The sequence below is a fragment of the Maniola jurtina genome, chromosome 8 (genome assembly GCF_905333055.1).
Source record: "Maniola jurtina chromosome 8, ilManJurt1.1, whole genome shotgun sequence".
NCBI lineage: Eukaryota > Metazoa > Arthropoda > Insecta > Lepidoptera > Nymphalidae > Maniola > Maniola jurtina.
The window spans coordinates 13626723-13650252 of record NC_060036.1 but is presented as its reverse complement, the minus strand read 5'-3'; the positions used below and the strand labels follow the sequence as shown (position 1 = coordinate 13650252).

The 23530-nt window shown below is 38.3% G+C and overlaps 1 protein-coding gene across 1 annotated transcript in view; it reads left to right on the top strand.

Moving 5' to 3' along the window:
• The first annotated feature begins 250 nt into the window (after positions 1-250).
• The window catches only part of LOC123867369 (centaurin-gamma-1A), a 307921-nt gene continuing 284641 nt past the window's right edge, over positions 251-23530 (top strand). The window contains exon 1 of the mRNA XM_045909371.1: positions 251-708. Coding sequence (XP_045765327.1) covers positions 513-708 — 196 coding nt within the window. The 5' untranslated portion in view covers positions 251-512. The remainder of the gene's footprint in view (positions 709-23530) is intronic.

Sequence of the window (23530 nt, the reverse complement as noted above, 5' to 3'; positions counted from 1 at the left end):
ACTCAATTATTTTGCTGATTGTACATATTAAAGTGTTAGGAAAATGACTGCGTAATAATAAATTATTAAGTATTTTTATACATTAAAGATAACAGCGATATCTATTACAATAGTCAGAAACGAATGCAAAACCACAACGTACCACGAAGTATTATTTCTACGCGACAATAGATGGCGGTGTTACCCACAACATTGACATTTGACAGATCACGTTTCGGACGCGATGGAATGTCATCACAGTTTGGTAATGGCCGCCGCCGAGGTGGTCTGTTCGTGGTATTATCAGTGAAACACGAGTTAATTGGTTGTTTACCTTATTTACATCCACATTCTTATCATTACAAACGTTGTGACAAGTGTTCTATTGTTGTTTGATTGTCGGTTTGTGTTAATGGGACACTGGGGAGTGTAATTTGTGTGATTTTCGGCTGCGATGGCCGCGTTTACGTAGCATTGAGATGGGAAAGCGTCCGGCATAGTGTTGTGTTGTGTTACAAAGGTATCTTGCCTAGATGCTGGGGTACAGGAGCACGATGTGCAACCGGCAGCACACGCAGGCGTGTCTGAACACATCTCTGTCGATACGGCAAGAGATCCAAAGGTTCGAAAGCGTGCACCCCTCTATTTACGCGCTTTACGATCTCGTGGAACTGGTCCCCGACCCTTTGCTGGCTCAGCAGATTCGTGATCACGTCGTGGCTATCGAAGGTTGGTTCATAACATTGTAATACCTATCCGTAATACATAAACAGCTGTTAGTTTAATGTTTACATTCGTATTTTGCTCGCGTTTCTAAGGAGACGCTGTGTTTGGTATTGATAACGCTAAGGCACGCTGGATAACCTATTTTATCGATTGCTCTGCGTGTGCCGTGTAAGTAGGTAAACAATTTAATAGGTACTTGAACGCTAGTGGTGGCTAAAGTAAGTAAGTTAAGGTGGTAGAGTCTATTTGGTTAGTGCATGTTCATAGTGTTCAAAATAATTTTAGTAAATTGAACCCTAGACAGGTTGATAGTAGGTGCCTCTCTACCTACTTACATTCTTATTTTCATATCCGTAAAGTATAAAATATGATAATATTGGTAATGCATCTAATGTGATAAATAATACGTAACTTAATGGGAACTTAGATACTTAAGTAGGTAAGTACTAAGTACTAGATATAAGTTGAACTGACTTGCAGACTAGATAGCTGGGTACTTGGTAACCTAGTTCCTGCTAGTTTTTATCTAAGGGTAACTCTGATGACTTGACTTAGCTGCAAACCCCAAACCCATCAGTCAGATTTTGGAGTAATCCCATACTTACTTAGGTACCTATTATTTTCGTGATAAAAGGAATAGTCAAACTCCACGTGGGAAAGTCTCCAGCGAGTAGCTAGCCAGAATATCTTAATAAATAAAACGAAGCGTGAAGCAAAAGTTGTACATCGTGATCTCATAACAGTAATCTTCGGTCTTGCGTGTGGAACTGTTGACGTAGGTACAATACGCGGTTTTGTAGAGCGAATTTTGAGAACTCCCTCGCCATATTTGGTCTATGTGTTAACTTCATGTCCAAAGTACGGTTCATCCTTAAGAGGATCGTCTAGTTGTTAATTTTCATACAAAAATCGATAACTTTTTTAAAAATTCCCCCGGGAAAAAATTCGCTGGCTTTGATTTTCCGAAATAATGTGATAATTTAAAGTATAAGCTAATGCGAATTTCAACTAAATTACTTCAGTCATGGTGGTGTGAAGGGAGGAGTGAGAAACATCCAAATATTCAAACTTTCACTAATATTACAGTACCTAAGGCAGGTAAGAAAGTAAGATTAAAGTTTAGTCTAGAGGTGGGGGTGAAGGGGTTGCCAAAGTTGCGTTTTCCGGCGCAAAGTTACCATCCCAGAACCTTGGGACCACCAACGAGTATCGGTTCTTCAAACTATGTGCCCCTCACACTTCGCATTGCCAATACAGTTTCACAACCCGTTGAGCTTTGTCGGTTACTCTAGTTCTTCTACGGGTCTCCTCATTTCTGATTACCTCACATGTTAAGTGGTGCAGATAGATATTCACCCCTTTGGAGGAATATAGCACCGGAGGAACCCCCAATGCATTGCCCGCCCTTGAGGGATTTAGGTATTTATCCGCCCTTCAGCCAATGTAAGTACTAAGTATGTTGTTAGTTTTCAGGCTACGCAGCAGGTGAAAGCTGGTTCCACAATTCGCAAGTACCAGGCAGAAACGTCCTGGAATATTGGCCAGTGGAAAAATATCAGGCATCCAGGAGGTTAGGCCGTGCAAGTCGTATTGGTTGCTCACTTGGCAAATCACACTATCACACTAATATTATAAAGGCGAAAGTTTGTATGTGTGTATGTTTGTTACTCCTTCACGCAAAAACCACTGAACGGATTTGGCAGAAATTCAGAATGGAGATAGATAATATCCTGGATTAGCACATAGGCTACTCTTTATTCCGGAAAATCAAAGAGTTCCCACGGGATTTCAAAAAACCTACATTCACGCGGGCGAAGTCGCGGGCATCGGCTAGTACAATATAAAACCACAATGTGAAGAGCCATATGTGAACCACAATTATTTGCCAAAGTACTGGCCAAAGCATTGCAAAGCACTAATACTTCCTTCCAACGGTGCTCTACACGGAAGTGGAAATCAGCTTACTTGTTCTCCGAAAAGAGACATTGAACCTGAAATGTATTTGCCCAGGTACTGGCCAAAGAATGGGCCCTTGTAACATCTTTCAACGGTGCTCCATATAGTTCGGCGAACGAACTCTTCAGAGTATTTGTCGAAGTACTGGCCATTGGCTAAAGGCAATTGTACATCCTTCCAAAGATTCATTTATTGGTGACAAACTCTGCACAGTGTAGGTACTGGCTATTGGCCAAAGTTTCGGCACTTGTACTACCTTTCAACAGTGCGCCATATTGTTCAGTGAAGAAAGTCTGCAAGGTATTTCCCAAAGTACTGGCCGTTGGCCAAAGCTTTGGTAATCGTACCACCTTCCAACGGAGACAGTGAACTCTGCTAAACCACTTCTAATGCCAAGTTCGTGCGTGAGTCCATGCGCATGACCAATTACATAATTGATCGCGATCAATATTAATAGCTCCGTTGCGTTCGAAATCTAACGATGGATTTAATGTTGATCCACAAAAAATATGATCTGTCTTAGATCAGAGCGAAATATGTAATTAAGTAACTACATGTATGATGATTATTCATTAATCGTTTTTAGAAGATCTCTGTTTCAGTTCTCACTTGTATTAATTATTTAATTGTATTACTTAATATCACATTATTATTAAAAAAAAAGCCAGTCAGGAGACAATTTCAGAAGTGCATTCTAACTCTTTATCGAGAAAGTGCGCACTTAACTATGCTTAACTTACTCGTAAGTAAATAAAATGTAATGTTCATTATGACAGTAAAACCGACAGCATTATATATCTAATAAGCAATATTAACAGCACTTGAGCATAAGTTGAGCTGTTATCTATATAAATGGCAATCAAATAGGCTGTATTGGTTTTCCTTATCAGTGTCATGTGTCTAGCAGCTTTGCGCTAATAATAAACGATCTGATTGTATTAAGTTATTAAATAAATGCCAACTAGTTATTTACTTAACAAGTATATGTATTTAAGTTTTACATTTAACCTATGTTTTAAGACGTAACTAATCTGCTATTAGTTGATGGTTCAATTCAATTCAATTCAAAATATTTTTATTCAATTAAACTTTTACAAGTGCTTTTGAATCGTCAAAATAATCTACCACTGGTTCGGAATGCCGTTCCTACCGAGAAGAACCAGCAAGAAACTTAGGTTAGATACAACTTGATGTGTGTCATTGCGTTAACTTAGAAGTTGGATTTTTTCACAGCTCCAAGGTATTGCAAATTAGCTGGTCGATTCCGAAAAACCTGCATCAATCATTATTACAATTGCAATTGTTGTGATTGGCTGAATTTGTTCTAAGGTTCCGGTACGGCAGAATGATAGCTACAGAGTCACGATCGCAATCACCTCTGATTGGTTGCCGCTCGCTCACTATTGTCTACAATCCATTGTTGCAACAAGACTACCAAAAATTCAGCCAATCACAACAATTGAGATTGTAATCATGATTGATGCAGTTTTTCCGCAATCGACCAGCTGAGTATTTCATATTAATTCCAAGTGTTCCTGAGAAAAGTCAGCCAGACAACGAAGTGATCTTATAAGGGTTCCTTTTTTCCTTTTAACGTACGGAACTCTAATAAGAAAATGGATCCTAACCGGAAGAAGACAATAAAGTTCTATGAAATCGATCTACTTTACTTACCTTCCCTCTAGTTTAGTGCAAACAAACCATGTACAAAGTCGAAGCCATGAAATAAGCTATTGTTTTGACACCGGAAGTAAGTCCTACAAAGCTTAAAAATAATGCAGAATAACAAAACACTCCAAATAATTAAGTACCTTTTTTAGGGTTCCGTACCTCAAAAGGAAAAACGGAACCCTTATAGGATCACTTTGTTGTCTGTCTATCTGTCCGTCGTGTCTGTCAAGAAACCTATAGAGTACTTCCCGTTGACCCTAGAATCATGAAATTTGGTAGGTAGGTAGGTCTTATAGCACAAGTTCTGGAATAAATCTGAAAACCGCGAATTTGTGGTGACATCACTTAAAAAAAAAATTAAAATGTGTTTCAATTTTCAAAATAAGATAACTATACCAAGTGGGGAATCAGATGAAAGGGCTTTGACCTGTACATCCTAAAACAGATTTTTATTTATTTTTATATATATAGTTTTTGATTTATGGTGTAAAATGTTGGAAAAAATACCCGAGTACGGAACCCTCAGTGTGCGAGTCTGACTCGCACTTGGCCGGTTTTTGTAATTGTTCGACGAAACAATATGACCCGTTCAAAATGAAAGCAATGGGGAATGTAGAGTTTTATGGTACTGCTGTTTAGGGCGAACGATTGGCTTAATAGCGCGGGTTAATGTACCAGAACGATTCGCCGACTTCGGAATACCCATTGGAAGTTTGCTAGTAAATGTTAGACTGACGATAATTTCTCTTTATTTTAATGGTTCTCTATCAAATAAAGAAAATGCTTGCGTTTTAGAGGGAAGGGTGCCAACGGGACCCTAAGTATATCCAAGGGTAAGCCCGCACTGGAAATTTTCACCGCGCAATTTTATCCGCAGAATTCTGTGACACGAGGAAATTGTGTGAAGCCGTACGCACTTGCGAAACAAAAAGCGCGAACATCTAACTATGCTCGTGACTTCTCCGCGTGGTCCGATTGGTCTGGTCTGCTGGGAGGCTTCGGCCGTGGCTAGCTACCACCCTACCGGCAAAGCCGTGCCGCCAAACGATTTAGCTTTCCGGTACGATGCCATAGAAACCAAAGGAGTATGGGTTTAGTGAAAACTGCCCTTCCAGGTTAGCCCGCTTCCATCTTAGACTATCATCACTTACCATCAGGTGAGATTGCAGTCAAGGGCTAACTTGTATTTGAATTTAAAAAAAGTGGACTACTCAAATTTCAAATCCCTGTTTTACCCCCTTAGGCATTGAATTTTCTAAAATCCTTTCTCAGCGAATGTCTTCGAAGCTCGATCCGTCCAGTAATTTAAAACTAATCATGACTGACGCAGTCGTGATCAGTCTGTCAGTCACTTTTTTTAACCCCCGACCCAAAAAGAGGGGTGTTATAAGTTTGACGTGTGTATCTGTGTGTCTATGTATCTGTGTATCTGTGTATCTGTGTATCTGTCTGTGGCATCGTAGCGCCTAAACGAATGAACCGATTTTAATTTAGTTTTTTTTGTTTGAAAGGTGGCTTGATCGAGAGTGTTCTTAGCTATAATCTTAAAAAATTGGTTCAGCCGTTTAAGAGTTATCAGCTCTTTTCTAGTTTTCTTGTAGAAAAGAAGGTTAGATAACCGTAAGGTTCATAATATTATGTCAATAGACAAATGTCAAGCTGTCAAGATGGACGTTGCCTAAATACATAATTATTTATTTGAAAATGATGTTTTGGAAAACTCAAATACTTTGGATCGTCGGGGGTGTTATAAATTTTTAATTTACACTTGTTACATTTAGAAAATAGTAAGCAAATCAAATGATTCAGGATCGGTTTTTCTGAAAATGTGACTACACCGGATGAAGCGGCCGTTACAGTGCGATGAAAATAACATTCGAGATTAGAATATTGTAGTTATGAATAACTTTATCTAAATACGAATCTGCTGGGAACATGTTGTTTTCACAATTTAATGATTTATGCTCAGCTTTACACAGACGATATACCTACCCATTTTTAGGGTTTCGTAACTCAAAAGGGAGAACGGAACCCTTATAGGATCACTTTGTTGTCTGTGTCCGTCTGTCTATCAGTGTTTGTCTGTCTGTCCGTCTGTGCGTCTGTTAAGAAAACCTATGTGATGTAACCACTAATTCACGGTGTTCGGTTTTTTTTCTTTATTTGTACTATAAGACCTACCTTCCTGCCAAATTTCATGATTCTAGGTCAACGGGAAGTACCCTATAGGTTTTCTTGACAACAGATAAGACGGACATACAGACAGACACCAAAGTAATCATATAAGGGTTCCTTGTTGCTTTTGAGGTACGGTACCCTAAAAAACAAAATATGTATTACAATATAAGTAGGTACTCACGCGCATATTATGTATTGTTTAAAACAATAGATAGCAAAACAATGATTGCTTAAAAGCATTATCTAATCAAACTTAAGAGGAATCTCTCCGTCACTCGCTTCATACAAACGTAGTTCGTCTCTCATTGGAATACTAACCAATCATACTCAATATGGAATTTTATAGAAACGTTCCGGGAACTAATATCTATGCCTGTGGTTTTCCAGATTTCCGTTAAAATATTCGGTTTCAAAGTTACGCGTTCTTAAAAATTCTCATACAAATCTTTGAGCCCCTGTAATTTTAAAACTACATATTTTTAGAAAAATCTAAAACACCACAGACACAGATATTAGTTTCTAAAATATGTCTGCAAAATTTCATGGACTTTGGTTGCTTAATATTCAAATGAAATTGGAACTACGATTGTATAAAGCGAGTGACGGATAGAGTCCTGTTAAAAGCTTTATCTAATCAAACTTACTCGTAGGTTCAACAATCCCATATCTGCCCACAATAAACATTGGGAATATGTAAGGTCGATCAAGACGTTCTTGCCTCGAAGGTCATTCCCATTTAAGGTCGGCCGATGAGGCTCTAACTAATGAATATTACGCAATAGCCGTGAGTAATCGAGCCTTAAATTGAAAACGGCTTTCCTAAAAAGGCGATCAGTTTAATTACAACAAGAGGCCGGAGAGTTGTTTTTTTATACAATACTACTAGCGGCCCGCCCCGGTTTCATTGCTTATTGCAATGTTCATAGGGATCTCTAATATTTTTGAAAATAAAATATAGCCTATGTTACTTAGGAACAATGTACGAGTAGCTTTCTACTGGCGAAATAATTTTCAAAAGCAGTTTTGTAGTTTCAGAGATTACGCCTTACTTTCTACTGGTGAAAGAATTTTCAAAATCAGTTAAGTAGTTCCAGAGATTACGCCTTACAAACACCTCTTTATGATATTAGTATAGACTAGCGACCCGCCCCGGCTTCGAACGGGTGCAGTGTAGATATATTGAATTTGTGGTGTGAGTGTGGTTATTTTGTTAAATGTTTCAAAAGAATAAGACACCACTTTTGATAAAAACTCTCAAGCTGCTTGATTTCTTCCGACGCGACATCTTGTACAGTTATCGTCATACCCATTTCGACAAGTTAACACAATATTAACTCTTGAATCGCTCTATCTATTGATGAAAACCGCATTAAAATCCGTTGCGTAGTTTAAAAGATCTAAGCGTACAGAGGGACTGACGGCAGGAAGCGACTTTGTTTTAAACTACTAGAGATAGGTAATGACTATTGACTACCACAGCAATGATTAAGTGATGATGCAGACTAAGGTAGAGCGCGCCCGCATAGGAGATACCTATTCACGCTTCTTAACCTCCGACCCAAAAAGAGGGGTATTATAAGTTTGACGTGTGTATCTGTGTATCTGTCTGTGGCATCGTAGCTCCTAAACTAATGAACCGATTTTAATTTAGTTTTTTTTTTGTTTGAAAGGTGGCTTGATCGAGAGTGTTCTTAGCTATAATCCAAGAAAATCGGTTCAGCCGTTTGAAAGTTATCAGCTCTTTTCTATTTACTGTAACCTTCACTTGTCGGGGGTGTTATAAATTTTTAATTTATTTTGAAGGATGTTATTAGAGAACAAATCTTTTTTTTTTTTTTTGACGCTGGGGAATGCATTTACGCATCCCCCCCGGAGGGAGGGTATGTGGGACTCGCCGGCCGAGAGGCGACCGGTATACCCACTAAACCCCAGCGGCGCTACTGCGCGTCGCCTGGCGACTGGGTCACGGGAACGGCCGAAGCAAACAACCGCGACCCAGCCAGCGACGTCTGCCGAGGCAGACCCTCCACTGGGGACCTGCTCGGTCCCCATCGACGCACCTCCGGGACGCACCAACGAAGTGCGTCCCCCGACCTTGGGACGCGCACGTCGCCCGCGTCCCATCCTCCGCTTCATCCACTGTGCCCTCTGCTAGTCAGAGGGACACGCGGAGAAACCTCCCCCCCTGCCAGGTCATTAGCCATAGCCAACAATATCTCCGAAGAGAAATTATTAGCCATGTTACCGGGGCGCACCGGCCCGAACACTGCTCTTCCCCTCGGACGCATCCAAAAGGGACCAGCAGCATCCAGGCACACTGGGAGGTTACCTGGCGCAATCTAATATATTATTAAATGTTTACTTTTTCAAGTAGGGGTCTACTTGAAAAAGTAAACATTTTATCGTAACTAGATAAATATTGCTGAGAATCGAACGTTAGAATGTCACTTCTTTATCAAACTTCTAGCTTCGTGTTAGAGCAATCGGCAATACCTAGTTTCTCCTTTCATCAAAGGTTGCCTGGTGGAGATTGCTCTAAGCAATAAGGCCGCCTTTGCATACGATTGTTATTAGTTTTTAGTTTCTTTGTTTTGTCTTGCTCATGTTTTGTGTGCCATACAGTTTTCTACCTATCTTTCTACATTTACTTACAGCTCCGAAGGGGCACTGATTATTATTAACCGACTTCCAAAAAAGGAGGAGGTTCTCAATTCGTCGGAATCTTTTTTTTACCTGACTACCCGAAAGGAAGGGTTATGATTTTAGCAGTCTATGTATGTATTTTATGAGTGCTGTGCCCATACTTATATGTATTGAGCATTGTTCTGAAGCACGATAACGAGGTAAATCATCCCTTACCATCTATATTGTTCATGTAGTTTCTGTTATTAAATTGTTTCCTATTCAATGCATGCTGCATCGCCGCGAGCAATTCAGGCTAGTTTGTTTGCGCGGCCGGCATCAACACAAGTAAAGCAAATAACCGCTATTTGCCTTGCATTTTCGCCGATGTTGGCATTGTCAATAAACACGGAACACTTGCTACAGACGCCGTTTGTCCTTGTCCAAGTACGAGTACGAGTGCGGTGAGTGTTTTTAGGGTTCCGTACCTCAAAAGGAAAAACGGAACCCTTACGGAACGGATCACTTCGTTCATCTGTCCGTCGGTGTCTGTCAAGAAACCTACAGGGTACTTCCCGTTGACCTAGAATCATGAAATTTGGCAAGTAGGTAGGTCTTATAGCACAAGTACAGGAATAAATCTGAAAACCCCGAATTTGTGGTTACACCATTAAAAAAAAAGTGTTTCAATTTTTTTATTTAATGTTGTGCTTGACAACAACTTATATTTTGTAGGACATACCTTGCTACTTAATTTTGTATCTACAATTTGTGTGATATACCTACGTACTTATTACTTCTCATTCTGAGAGGATACTCATTCTCAGTAGTGGACCGGCCATGAATGTTTCCGCCTTCCACCATTCACCAGTTTCCCAAAACAGGTATGTATTCCAATCTGAAGTTGCAACATTGCGGTTTGCGCAGATCATAGACTAAAGGATTAAATACACAAGCCCGGCTAGAGTCCGGCTGTGATCTGTCTTTTTTGTACAACGCACAATGCATTCATATCCATATTTAATATTATAAATGTGAAACTGTGTCTGTCTGTCTGTCTGAGAGCTTTCATGGCCCAACAGTTTAACCGAATTTGATGATTTTTAGTACTGAAGTAGCTTGCATCCGGGAAACTGACATAGTCAACTTTTTATTCCGGAAAATCCAAATCAAAGAGTTCCCACGGGATTTCGAAAAAACCTAAATAATCCACGCGGACGAAGTAAGAGTGTGAGTTCAGTATTATGCCTCATGTTCATATTGGACCATGTACTTTGTCACACTAATATTATACAGGCGAAAGTTTGTATGTGTGTGTGTGTGTGTGTGTGTGTATGCTTGTTACTCCTTCACGCAAAAACTACTGGACGGATTTGGCTGAAATTTGGAATGGAGATAGATAATATCCTGGATTAGCACATAGGCTACTTTATCCCGGAAAATCAAAGAGTTTCCACGGGATTTCAAAAAACCTAAATCCACGCGGGCGAAGTCGCGGGCATCGGCTAGTGCACAATATAACTAACCCGCTTCTGAATATTTGGATTTGATTTGACGCGATGCTATCAAGCGAAGGCCGAGATGAAACTTATTCCACTCCACTTAGCTCGCCGAGTGTGAAATCGCAGGTGTACCGTTCCTAGATGATAACGGTTCATCATAAAGAACTCTTAGATAACACCGTAACATAGCCGCTAAGTGATCTGTCACGTATTTTTATTTACGAACCGTGAAGATGTACCACTTAGATACCCGATGTGCTTCTTTTTAACCCCCGACCCAAAAAGAGGGGTGTTATAAGTTTGACGTGTGTATCTGTGTGTCTGTGTATCTGTGTATCTGTCTGTGGCATCGTAGCGCCTAAACGAATGAACCGATTTTAATTTAGTTTTTTTTTGTTTGAAAGGTGGCTTGATCGAGAGTGTTCTTAGCTATAATCTAAAAAAATTGGTTCAGCCGTTTAAAAGTTATCAGCTATTTTCTAGTTTTCTTGTAGAAAAGAAGGTTAGATAACCGTTAGGTTCATAATATTATGTCAATAGACAAATGTCAAGCTGTCAAGATGGACGTTGCCTAAATACATAATTATTTATTTGAAAATGATGTTTTGGAAAACTTAGATACTTTGGATCGTCGGGGGTGTTATAAATTTTTAATTTACACTTGTTATGAAGGCAATATAGAAATAGGTAATTTTCTAGAAAGCTAACTAACTATGAAGATAAATTACTCAATTCACTATGTACCTATTTGCTCGATTTTTAGGATTCCGTACCTCAAATGGAAAAACGGAACCCTTATGGGATCACTTTGTTGTCTGTCTGTCTGTCCGTCTGTCCGTCCATCCGTTGTGTCTGTCAAGAAACCTATAGGGTACTTCCCGTTGACCTAGAATCATTAAATTTGGTAGGTAGGTAGGTCTTATAGCATAAGTACAGGAATAAATCTGAAAACCGCGAATTTGTGGTTACATCATTTAAAAAAAATTAACTATGTTGGCTCGTCTGTTATTGGGAACCAGTATGGTCAGTCAAATGGAAGATCCACCCACGTCGCGAAATAAAATATCTCATTAGTTTGACCTGGAGCAACGCACTCTTGTCTCTTGGGGACTAATAAGTTATGGTCTAAATTTAGACTCAGACTTATTTAAAACGGTCCAGTCATGATAGGATGTTATGAACGTGGCGTCATTTTCAAGTTTATTAATTAACTGTTCCCACTCAAACTTGTTGGAGTATGTAGGTTAACAATTAGACTTAGATAATACCACAGTTATATTGCATTTAGTTGGTACTTAGTAGATACTAGACTGTTTAACTTCTCATGTCTGTTAGCTTTTTACGGTGGTTTTTTAACTGATAAATAGATCGGCTTAGATAAGAGCTTAGATAAGCTGTAGATAAGGGCTTAGATAAGCTGTAGTTTAGTGGAAGGTCCCTGGTATGAATCTCGGTAGGGTCAATTTGGGATTTTTTATTATTTAAAAATAATTAAGTAACTCAGTGCTGATCTGATAGAAGACATCGGCCGTGGGAAGATTTTTTTATTTTTTTAAGAACATAAGTACTACGATACAAGCGTGATACAAGTAAGTCCTTAACTGCGATTTCCCAGCACGCTAAATCGCTTAGCGGTACAGCTTTGCCGATAAGGTGGTGGTTGTTGTCGAAAAGATTCGGATCTACTCCACTCCGTCTGTATGCGCTGACCCTTAGCTCAATTTACTCACACTTTTTAGCGAGGAATGCCATTGTGGTCGTTTAATTAAATATTCACTAATTGAGCAGAAACTTTTTCATTTTTTATTTTGTAACAATAGAGCTCGTGGGTTTTTTGCACGCGCCATCCAGCGAAATCAAGGTCGCAGACACTCAACAACAATTTCAACAAAGGGTTATGTTAGAGAACTTTTATAATCTTGTACACTTTGAGTTTGTATCACATTAACTGGCTAAACTGTTGACCAAAATTACAACTTTTTAACCCCCGACGCGCAGCGAGCTGAGTCCCTATGATAAGGGACCCCGGATGTGTTCGAAACTAGTCGGGCTTACGTCGACGAAATTACGTGAGCATAGCCAGAACAATCTGTACTTAACAGAGCTCTCTCCGTCACTTACTCCATACAATCGTAGTTCCCATTTCATTTGAATATTAAGCAACCAAAGTCCATGAAATTTTGCAGACATAGTCTAGAAACTAATATCTGTGTCTGTGGTGTTTTAGATTTTTCTAAAAATATGTAGTTTTAAAATTACAGGGGTTCAAAGATTTGTATTTTTCTTTAAAAAAAGGCCCAACTTTGTGCTCGTTTTTCTAGACAACGAAGCAATTTAATGAAATTTGGAAAAACCACAGACCTAGAAAATTTAATGAATATCATGCAGTAAAAAAATTATCGTTATATATTTTATATTGTTATAATTATGTTGGAACTACGAAAACCAGAAATTACACCCAGAAATCTTGAAAATTTCGTGCTGTCTCGATTTCTGCAAGAGGGGTGGTGAGGTTCGGGGGACGACCAACCCCCGACGGTGACGGGGGGCGGAAACTGACAGTCTAAACTGGTCTAAACACACGGGCCACATTTAAACTACACCCGACTCTAAACTTGTCGATAGGTCTAACTAAATACACTGGTACATTTCAACTTGCGTTAGACGTATGCGTTACCTACTCAGACGTTGCCTGTAGATAAAAATATGTCTCATGTTTGCTAGCAATAGCGCATGCATCAAACCCTGCAAGTTGCACCTATTCCTCACGCAATACGCAATTCCTCACGCAATACGCACAGCTTTAATATTATAATTTTTGACAATGTATACTATATGTAATGCCATATCACAGGTCACTCTCTGATTTATTGCTAACAATTTACTTCCAAATCAATTCCAAATGCAAAGAAATCTAAGTGTGTTCAATTCACACTGCCCAATACCAGGACCTTAAATGACATAAATTCATTGATTAATAATCATATGTTGAAAATAAAGGAGAACCCCGTGTTTCTCGGTATAACGTTAGATGCAAAGCTTCTATGGAACACCCACATATCAACACTTGATGGTAAACTCAACTCTGCTGCTTACACTGTTAGAAAAATTCGACAGGTACCGACGTGGAAACTGCAAAAATTGTATATTTTGCCTATATTCACTGTATTATGTCTTACGGACTCTTGCTATGAGATAAAGCGATAGATATTGAGAAAAAAATGTATTACAGAAAAGGACAGGACGTGCAATTTATAATTTAAAACCGCGCGCTGCCATACAATAAAAATATAAGGAAATAAGTACCTTATTTATTATCTTATAGTAGCTTTTAAATATATTTACAACTAGCTAATGCCCACAGCTTTGCTCGCGTGGATTTAGGTTTTTGAAAATCCCGATCCTTTCATTTCCCAGAACAAAAGTTGCCTCTCCGTAATAGCCCGTCCCCGGGATGCAACTTGTTTCTGTATCACGTAAGAACATTTAAACGGATGATCCTTTTCAAATCCCGAGGGATCACCAGGATTTAGGAATGCAATTTCTTACAGCATCAGGGTTGAGGTCAACGACAAAGTATTTACTTGGTATAGATACCTTCAATATCAATTAATAATCGACACTTTTTAAATCCCATTAGCTTTAGTAGTCAGGTCCCCTGCAACATCAGGATTGAGGAGTTGGAATCCAAATTTTTTATTGAACAATGTCGCAAACATTCTTTATCGATTAAAAAAACTAGCCAAAATTACGCAGTTAGGTTACCTGCCAAATTTCATGGTTTTGAGTCAACGGGAAGTACCCTAGAGGTTTTCTTGACACACTCGACAGACAGAGAGATAGACAACAAAGTGATCCTATAAGAGTTCTGTTTTTCGTTTTGAGGTACGAAACCCTAGAAACGTAGGAACGGCATTCCGAACCAGTGGTAAATTTTTCTGACCAAAAAACACTTTGAAGTTTACCTAAAAGTTTACAGGAATAAAAATTTATCATTGTACTCCATTCCATTTCATTCTATTCCATTCTGTTCAAAGATAAATAGATTATAAAAATATTTGTCACCGAAACAATAATTTACGATACATCAACCAATATCAATTTTACTGATGACAATCTGACTATTACCAAAGTGAACGACTACTATAATATCTATTATATACGACTAACATAATATGTATTATAAATTGTGTGCCGTTTGCATTCTCACTAAGTTCTCATTAAGTTTGTTTTATTTGGTTAAACTTTCTGGCATTTATATTGTTATGACGTTTAATTGGCAAACAGTCTGTTTATTGGCTGAAACTCAAAAATTCAGCCAATCACAACAAATAAAATATTTTAATAATGATTGATGCAGCTTTCTGTAATCGAAAACAAAATATTTGACATTAACTTGAATGTGACAGTGATTTCCGAGTAGGGTTGCCAGAGGCCCCGTATTTTACTGGTTACTGGTTGGTATTTCAGGATACAGAAACCCGTAATTATGAAAATAAAATATGGGGCAAATAAAACTAAATATTTTTAGGGTTCCGTACCTCAAAAGCAAAAAGGAAATAGGATCAATTCGCTGTCTGTCTGTCTGTCCGTCTGTCTGTCTTTCCGTCTGTCCGTCTGTCTGTCTGTCCATCTGTCCGTCTGCCCGTCTCTTCGTCTGTCATGTGTTCATGAACAAATATTAGTATTTTCAATTTTCAAAGTAACTAAATATTAAATCAAGTGGGTTATTATATGAAAGGACTTTACCAGTACATTCTAAGACAGTTTTTTATTTATTTTTATGCATATTTTTTTTAATGCATAACAGTTTTGATTTCTTGTGTAAAATGTCGAAAAAAAATACCCGAATACGGAACCCTCGGTGCGTGAGTCTGACTCGCACTTGGCCGGTTTTTTACAAATTCAGCCGGGCTGGCTTGCGAAACCAAACGCTGACGTTATGTCCAGTAGAAAGAATACATATTTTCCTTGTGCGACAATGCGTAGAATAATACCTGCGTAGCCGAAACCCACTCGATTTTGATCATGGCCGTAGCCAAAGAGGCGGAGGTTGGTTTTAGGATCTAAGCCTTTTTTTATACAAGTTAGCCCTTGACTTTAATCCCTCCTAGTGGTAATAGTGCAGTCTAATTTCTTGGCCGGTAGGGCCATACTAACCATATAACTAGCCATGACCCAAGCCTCCCACCAGACCAGAAATTTAGAAATGGCCACTGCGTCTGGGAGACCGTCAAAAACCTAAACCTAAAATAATACTTACACTATTTCTTGCATTTGCTTACCAATTTTTTTTGGAAATATATCAAACATTTCGCGCTCGCTTCACTCGCGTTTTGAATTTGTATTACTTGGTGATGCCCCGCAATTTCGTCTGCATGAATTTAGGTTTTTAAAAATTCCGTGGGAGATTTTCCGGGATAAAAAGCTTATGTTCGTTTCTGGGGTACAAGTTACCTCTGAATAGTAAGTATCAAAATTTTGGTAAAGAAGTATCTTGCTATGGCTAAACTCGTTTCCCTTTCACTTATTTTTTTCTGTATTGAACCAAAAACACTTACGCTCACTGCGCTGCGCTTTTTCATTGTTGTATTTTATTCCACTATCAAATTGAAAGGCGAAATTCAACTAACCAGGTAATTAGCCCATAAAGTTGAGCGAACGTATTTTTCCTCATGACAGGATTCAGTTCCGGCCCTGATAAAACCTCTCCCGAAATCAATTCCTGGCTACGGCCATGGTATTGATACTTTGAAGGTGGAATTACAAGTTAAATGTAATTTTAAGTTAACATGCAAAGATTGTATGCATGAAATGTATAACATTTTATTTTACAAAATGAAGAGTTTTTAAAAACTATTGAAATAAATAAATAATCTTTTATTTAAAACCACATTGTAAACACAGTTCACCGATCAAGACCCGGCAACATACAGAGAAAAAATACAAAACATACAAATAAACTGAAATACCTAAATAAGCTTTCAGAGAGAACCACCGCCTATTTCTTCAAATACAATAATAAACAATACAATAATACAACAATATATAAGAAACAATGTCTCCCGTAAACAAATCTAAACCCCGTATTTTTGATGGTGGTAGCCTGTAAATCTAAAAGAGGCAGGTGGCAACCCTACACCTACCCTACACCTAGACAGAATGAAAAATTTGTTTTCATTACTCGGCAGGCCTACTGCCAAAGTTTGACAGAAAGTGTGGCGGTAGTTGTGACCTCTGATTGGCCGACTCTCTTTCACTATTTGCTAAAATTGATGATTGCAACAACAATTTTTGCTTTTTTGTAATCGAAAACAGAACACGGACGTCAAACAGGTTGACTAATTGCAATCATTTCTGACCGGCTAACATTGTTCCGCTAGTGGCTCAAACTCACTGTCGCAGCAAGAACATGGTAAATTCAGCCAATCACAGCAATTTGAATTGGTTATCACAAATGTACCGATCTAGGAACCGAGAATGCACGAACCAGGGCAAATAGAGATAAGAACAATAATATCATACGTAGGAAATCGACGGGGGCTCGTTGACAAGTATCCTCTTAAAAATATTATATTAAACCAAAAAATACCATGGCCATGGAGTCTTAGTGCAAAGAAATTTTTACGAGACATTTCACCGCGTTTAATAGCCTCATCGGGTGACAGAAGGGCTGGCTCATTTTTTGCGCAACGGATCAGCCTGGCTGTCCAACGCGGAAATGCAGCCAGTATTCTTGGCACCATTCCACGCGGGCATGATTTTATAGTAATTAGATAAGGCTAGCTTTAAGTTTTATTGTAATATTTTCAATTAAAAAAAAAAAAATAACAAATGTTGCTTATCGACAAATTATAGATATAGATTAATTATTATTATTATTTATTAATGATTAAACTTCGGCCGTTGTTCTATTTAATATAAGATTTGTATGTAAACCTACGTAGACTAATCTATCAAACTTAAGTAAGTACGATCCCACCAAAAACATTTCATGTAAAATGTTGCCAAGACTCACAAGTTCATAATGCTTTCACTGTTAAAAAGTTATGAGATCTCTAGTAGAGCCAAGCCCCTAGCTGAGCTTAGAATTGCGCTGCCCATGGGACCTATCCCAAGTCCAAAGTATATAGCTCTTAAATGCTCTTGAGTATATCACATTTATAACAATAAAGAACAAATAACTCTACTTACAAGCTCTGATTTTACAAACCCTAAATCTTGGTTAAAAAAGGACGGCTTGGCCGTTTAATGTTCGTGGTACTTTTATCTGATATGACATTTAAGCCCGGAATAGCTTGTGCGACAATCATGAAGTATAATACAAATTAGTAATTGTCGAACAAACTATTCCTATGACCTTAATATAATATGTTATGACATGTAATAGTTTCACGAACATTAAACGGCCAAGCCGTACTTTTTTAACCAAGATTTAGGGTTTGTAAAATCAGAGCTTGTAAGTAGAGTTATTTGTTCTTTATTGTTATAAATGTGATATACTCAAGAGCATTTAAGAGCTATATACTTTGGACTTGGGATAGGTCCCATGGGCAGCGCAATTCTAAGCTCAGCTAGGGGCTTGGCTCTACTAGAGATCTCATAACTTTTTAACAGTGAAAGCATTATGAACTTGTGAGTCTTGGCAACATTTTACATGAAATGTTTTTGGTGGGATTTCATTTCTTTTTGGCAGGTGCCCTAGATTTTTTTTTTGGATCTATTTTTTGTAGGTACCTACATCATTTTCATGGCCCGCTCTCTATCGTTACCTCTTTTTTTAAAAGCTTTTATTCCACTTGCAATGTATGTAACTATGTTTGTTTGGTTGGAATCTTGCAACTCAATTTTAAAGCAGATATATCAAATTTCAGTCTTTTAGGACTTCAGGAAACACATTTTTTAAATGTACAGACTGGGAAAAGTTTATTTTCCTGTTGTTTGAATGAAATCCCTAGCCTACATACCAAATTTCAGTCTTCTAGGACTTAGGGAAGTACTTTAGAACTTTTGACTAGAGGGGTTTTGAATGGCAATAAATCTGAAACCATAACGGGTAGACAATTGATACTTGGTACGTTTGATAAGTCTGTCAAGGACATATTATCCTGAAAATATCAGCATTCTAGCGATAGACTTTACAAATAATTTGCTTCCCCCATACGTGGGAGTGGAGGGGGAAAATTTTGAATTTCTTAATTTTCCTGTAGTTTGTATGCAATTTCTAGTGTACACACCAAATTTCAGTCTTCTAGGACTTCGGGAAGTACCCTAGAATTACAGACTAGAAGTTTTGACTGTCAATAAATCTGAAACTATAAAAGCTAGACAATTGATACTCAATGCGTTTAATAAATTTACCAAGGACATCTTATCCTGAAAATATCAGCATTCTAGCGACAGAATTTACAGATTTGCTTCACCCGTAAGAGGCGTAGAGGGGGGGCATTTCCAATTTCTTAATTTTCCTGTAGTTTGTAGTCAATTTCTAGTCTACATACCAAATTTCAGTCTTCTAGGACTTCGGGAAGTACCTTAGAGGTTTTGAGTAGAGGTTTTGATGATCATCAGTGAGGGACGAAATCGGCGTATTTTAGGTATCAATAAATCTGTAACCATAAAAGCTAGATATTTGATACTTGGTATATTTGGTAAATTTGCTGAGGACACCTTATACTGAAAATTTCAGCTTTCTAGCGTCATCCAGACCGAAGTTATGACGAGTCGAAAATACGGCGAAACACTTCGAGAAAAAGGTACGTAGCGCCCCGGCCGCCGTTTGGCTCGTCTTGGCGGGGGCACTGCCGTGCCCCCTGATTTAAGTAGCAACCCTAGGTGATGCCCAAAATAGTGCCATTGTCTCAGTGTTAGATGACATCATTCAATTAAAGTCCCTTAACTTTGGATTCACAGTTATTATGCTGTTTGTTATTCAGAGTTGCGATGACCCAGTAGTTGGAATGTGTGGGTCACGCTTATGGCAGACGGTCCAACGGCCCTAGGTGGCTTTGCTTGGATTCTGGAGTGAGCTCGACTGGTTGGAGTTATCCGATAGTACTCCCTTAGTTCCAGATTAAATCGAATATAATCATAAAAGGTATCTCGATACAAAAGCAAAAAAAAATTAAGACCCCCACTGTTTTTGATGTAGGTACCTAACATCCGTCAGGTCAATTTTTTTTCGTATAAAATATAGCCTATGCCACCCGGATTTTTACAACGAATCAATTAACAACTCATTCATCAAAATCGGCTCAGTAGAGTAGGCGCTAGGGTGGAACAAACAGAATCTGGATACAAACATAGGTACATACAAACATAGACTGCTAAAATCATAACCCTTCCTTTTGACTTTGCCGTAGTCGGATAAAACAGCAGGATATAATAACGTTTAAATACTAGAAGGCTCTTCATCATTCTCATAATTCACCTGTGCAATTAATGTCTTGGAGTTGGTACGTCTACTTACGTAGTATGTACGTCACGACAACCTAGGAATTATATGAAAAAATATTGAAATAGGTCGCAGTAGTAAAACCATAACTTAACTAAGTGTAAGAATCTCGATGCTTGTAACAAGTTTGCGTTCGGTTTACATTGTAAAACATACCTACTTGTACTTGTGTCGATAAAAATAACTAGGTCTAAAAATATTGCAACATATTATACCTGTGAACATACAGGTCTTGGAGAAACATTTCTTAGGGCCAGTTGTACAACAGGTGATTATCTACTTTGATTTAAAAGGGTTGCAAAAATTAGGGCTTAGTAGCTTTGACCCAAAATTTAATGGAGGTGAATACGAACTTGTGTTATTCATTTTGATTTTTGTATTATTCCATAAAATCAAGAAGGTTTTACGGGTTTTTCCAAAAACAATATTGATATACCACGCGGCCTAAGTCGCGGGTCTAATAACATAGGAAAAATACATATAGCCGTAAATATTAAAAGCATATTTGGTCGAAAGTTTTTCGAATATTATCTTCAAGGCACTCAGTTTTTATGGCAATAGTTCCGCGCCAATTATTTTCATGAGCTTAGGGTTGCCATCCGTCCGGGTTTCTCCGGATTTGTCCTAGTCCTAGTGTCCCCACCCATACAAACTCCAGCGTCTAAGCGGGGGTCAGCATATTGAGTAGAGGTTTCAAATTTTCACGCGCTATCTATTAGGCGCGATTGAAATACCAACAGTCAGTTAAAAATATTTTGCTTTTTTAACCCCCGACCCAAAAGAGGGGTGTTATAAGTTTGACGTGTGTATCTGTCCGTGGCATCGTAGCTCCTAAACTAATGAACCGATTTTATTTTTTTTAAACCGATATCCATGCGGGCGAAGCCGCGGCCATCCTCTAGTAATTTATAAATGCGAAAAAGTGTTTTTGTTTGTTGGTTTATTCGTTTGCCCTACAATAACGTCGCCATGGAGCAACGGATCGACTTGATTTTTTACATAACATAGACTTACTTTTTATCCCGGCAAATTAAACAGTTACCAAGGGATTTTAAAAAATTTAAATACATGCAGTTAAAGTCGCGGGCAGCAGCTAGTAGACTGATATGATGTGTCCGGCTTTTAAAAACGTTTTGTAGTTTTGAAAGTCCGGTCTTTGTCCTAGTTTATCGATTTTACAGATGGCAACCCTACGTGAGCCAAATGTAACAGCAATGTTGCTGTACCGAAATGCCAGATGCTCACCTTTACTATAATAACTTACCGCTTTTGAAAGGCACAGCTAAAAGCTATGTAGGTGAGGTATACTCTATGGAATTGTTTTGGCGTCTTATCGTGGGAATTTCAATTATTAGATCTTTATGATATTGTTTATGATAGATACGAGCAACATGTAGAAACAATGTGATATTGCGAGTGAAACTTGAAGTTACCTATTGCATTTTTAGGGTTCCGTACCTCAAAAGGAAAAATGGAATCCTTATAGGATCATTTTGTTGTCTGTCTGTCTGTCTGTCTGTCTGTTGTGTCTGTCAAGAAAACCTATAGGGTACTTTCCGTTGATCTACAAAAAAAATGTGTTAGGCGTACCTTGTAGGATGGTGCGGAACCCTTCGTGTGCTAGTCCGACTCGCACTTGACCGGTTTTTTTTTTATTTTTACTTCCACCACTCTGCGAATGAAACTAACTCAAATTACTTTTACCTCTCTCGCAAAATTATTATATTACAACTAAACCCTCTTTGAGGAGAATTAATTAAATACATTCTCTGCGCGAAATTATTTTATTCCCCCGGGATGTTTAAAACCTGACGTCTAATTGAAAGCTTTGCCCGGGGGTGCGATGTTATTAGTTCGTCAAACTACTTTGCTTTCAAAAAACCTGCCAAGTGTGCGTCAAACTCGCGCACCGAGGGTTCTGTACTCGAGTGTTTTGTGGACATTTTGCACGATAAATCAAAAACTATCATATACTACTATACATAAAAATCTGTTTTAGAATGTACAGGCAAAGCCCTATCATATGATATCCCACTTGGTATAGTTATTATACTTGAAAATTGAAAATACTAATTACATTATTATTTGTTCCTGAACAATTTTTTTTGTAATGTAACCATTTTACGGTTTCCGGGTTTTGCCTTTAATTGTGCTATAAGACCTACCTACCTGCCAAATTTCATGACTAGGTCAACGGGAAGTTACCCTATAGGTTTTCTTGACAGACACGACAGACGGATAGACAGACAACAAAATGATCCTATAAGGGTTCCGTTTTACTTTTAGAGGTACGGAACCCTAAAAATGGTTCTAATTTAAATACTATATATTTATAGTTAGTTATATTTGAATGACTAAGTTCTGTAATATTTTATTGTTTGTTTCAGGTAATTAATCTACACGTAAGGTCCTGTAAGTAGATTGGTATACTATCCCACTGCGATGTTCAAAGTAAGTGGTCTCTTTTCGTGAGGCCAAGTTTAACTACTTCCCTTACCACAGGTAAAAATACTTAGGCCCATCACTGTTTTTGTATAGAAAATCTATCAAAACGTCAAATTTATTCCTCAGATAAAAGTTATTTGACGGTTGAAAAATCGGGCCTTAATACTTAATTTATTTTAGCTGTGGTTATAAAGTTTAGACTATAACTAATAACTAGCTTATTATTGTAACGGTTAAAGACAGAGCGAACGATGACTAACGAACGAAAGCGAACGAGTATTTTATTTTATTTTAGGAGTAGGTGTGGATGTCAAAGCGAATGCGAACAAATCGAAGCGAAGCTTTGACTCGTTTTCGCGATCAGCCCCCCGATTGGGTAAGAAAAACGTATTCATGGTTATCGTTATCGTCAAGAAATTCTGCCCTTTGATTGGCTGTGAAAAAAAGATAAACAGCGAATGAACCAATCAAAGGGCAGAATTTCTTGATCAGATCCAGATGTTCTCTCTATGGCGACAACCAGTGATGGCGAGTGAACGTGCGTTGTCCATCAATGAAAGTGGAAACCAACTGTTCGCCTTTGCTCGCCTTCATTCGCTTTATCTATACCCGCCACGTACTATAGCCGAGCTATTTAAATTATTGCAGTACCCTTCCCTGTTAGTTATTAAACTAGAAATATCACCCCTTGTAATTTCCGCCGCAGCCTACATACGTACCCACTCGTGATATATTACAGCCGTAATACGCCTAGCTATTACAGGATTGTCCTGTACCCCACGGCCGGATGCGGACAAGGGGCCCCATTAACTGTAGCAACATTTCTATATGCAATAGTAGAAACATATTTTAACTAACCCCGCTGTATTAACAGAACCAGGACACTGTATTAACAGGGTCAGGACTCATGAAACTCGCATGTTAAAGTCTTTTTGATTAATAAATTTGCATTTCAATTTTCATTTTCATTTTTCAAATTACAGAAAGCAGTGAAAGA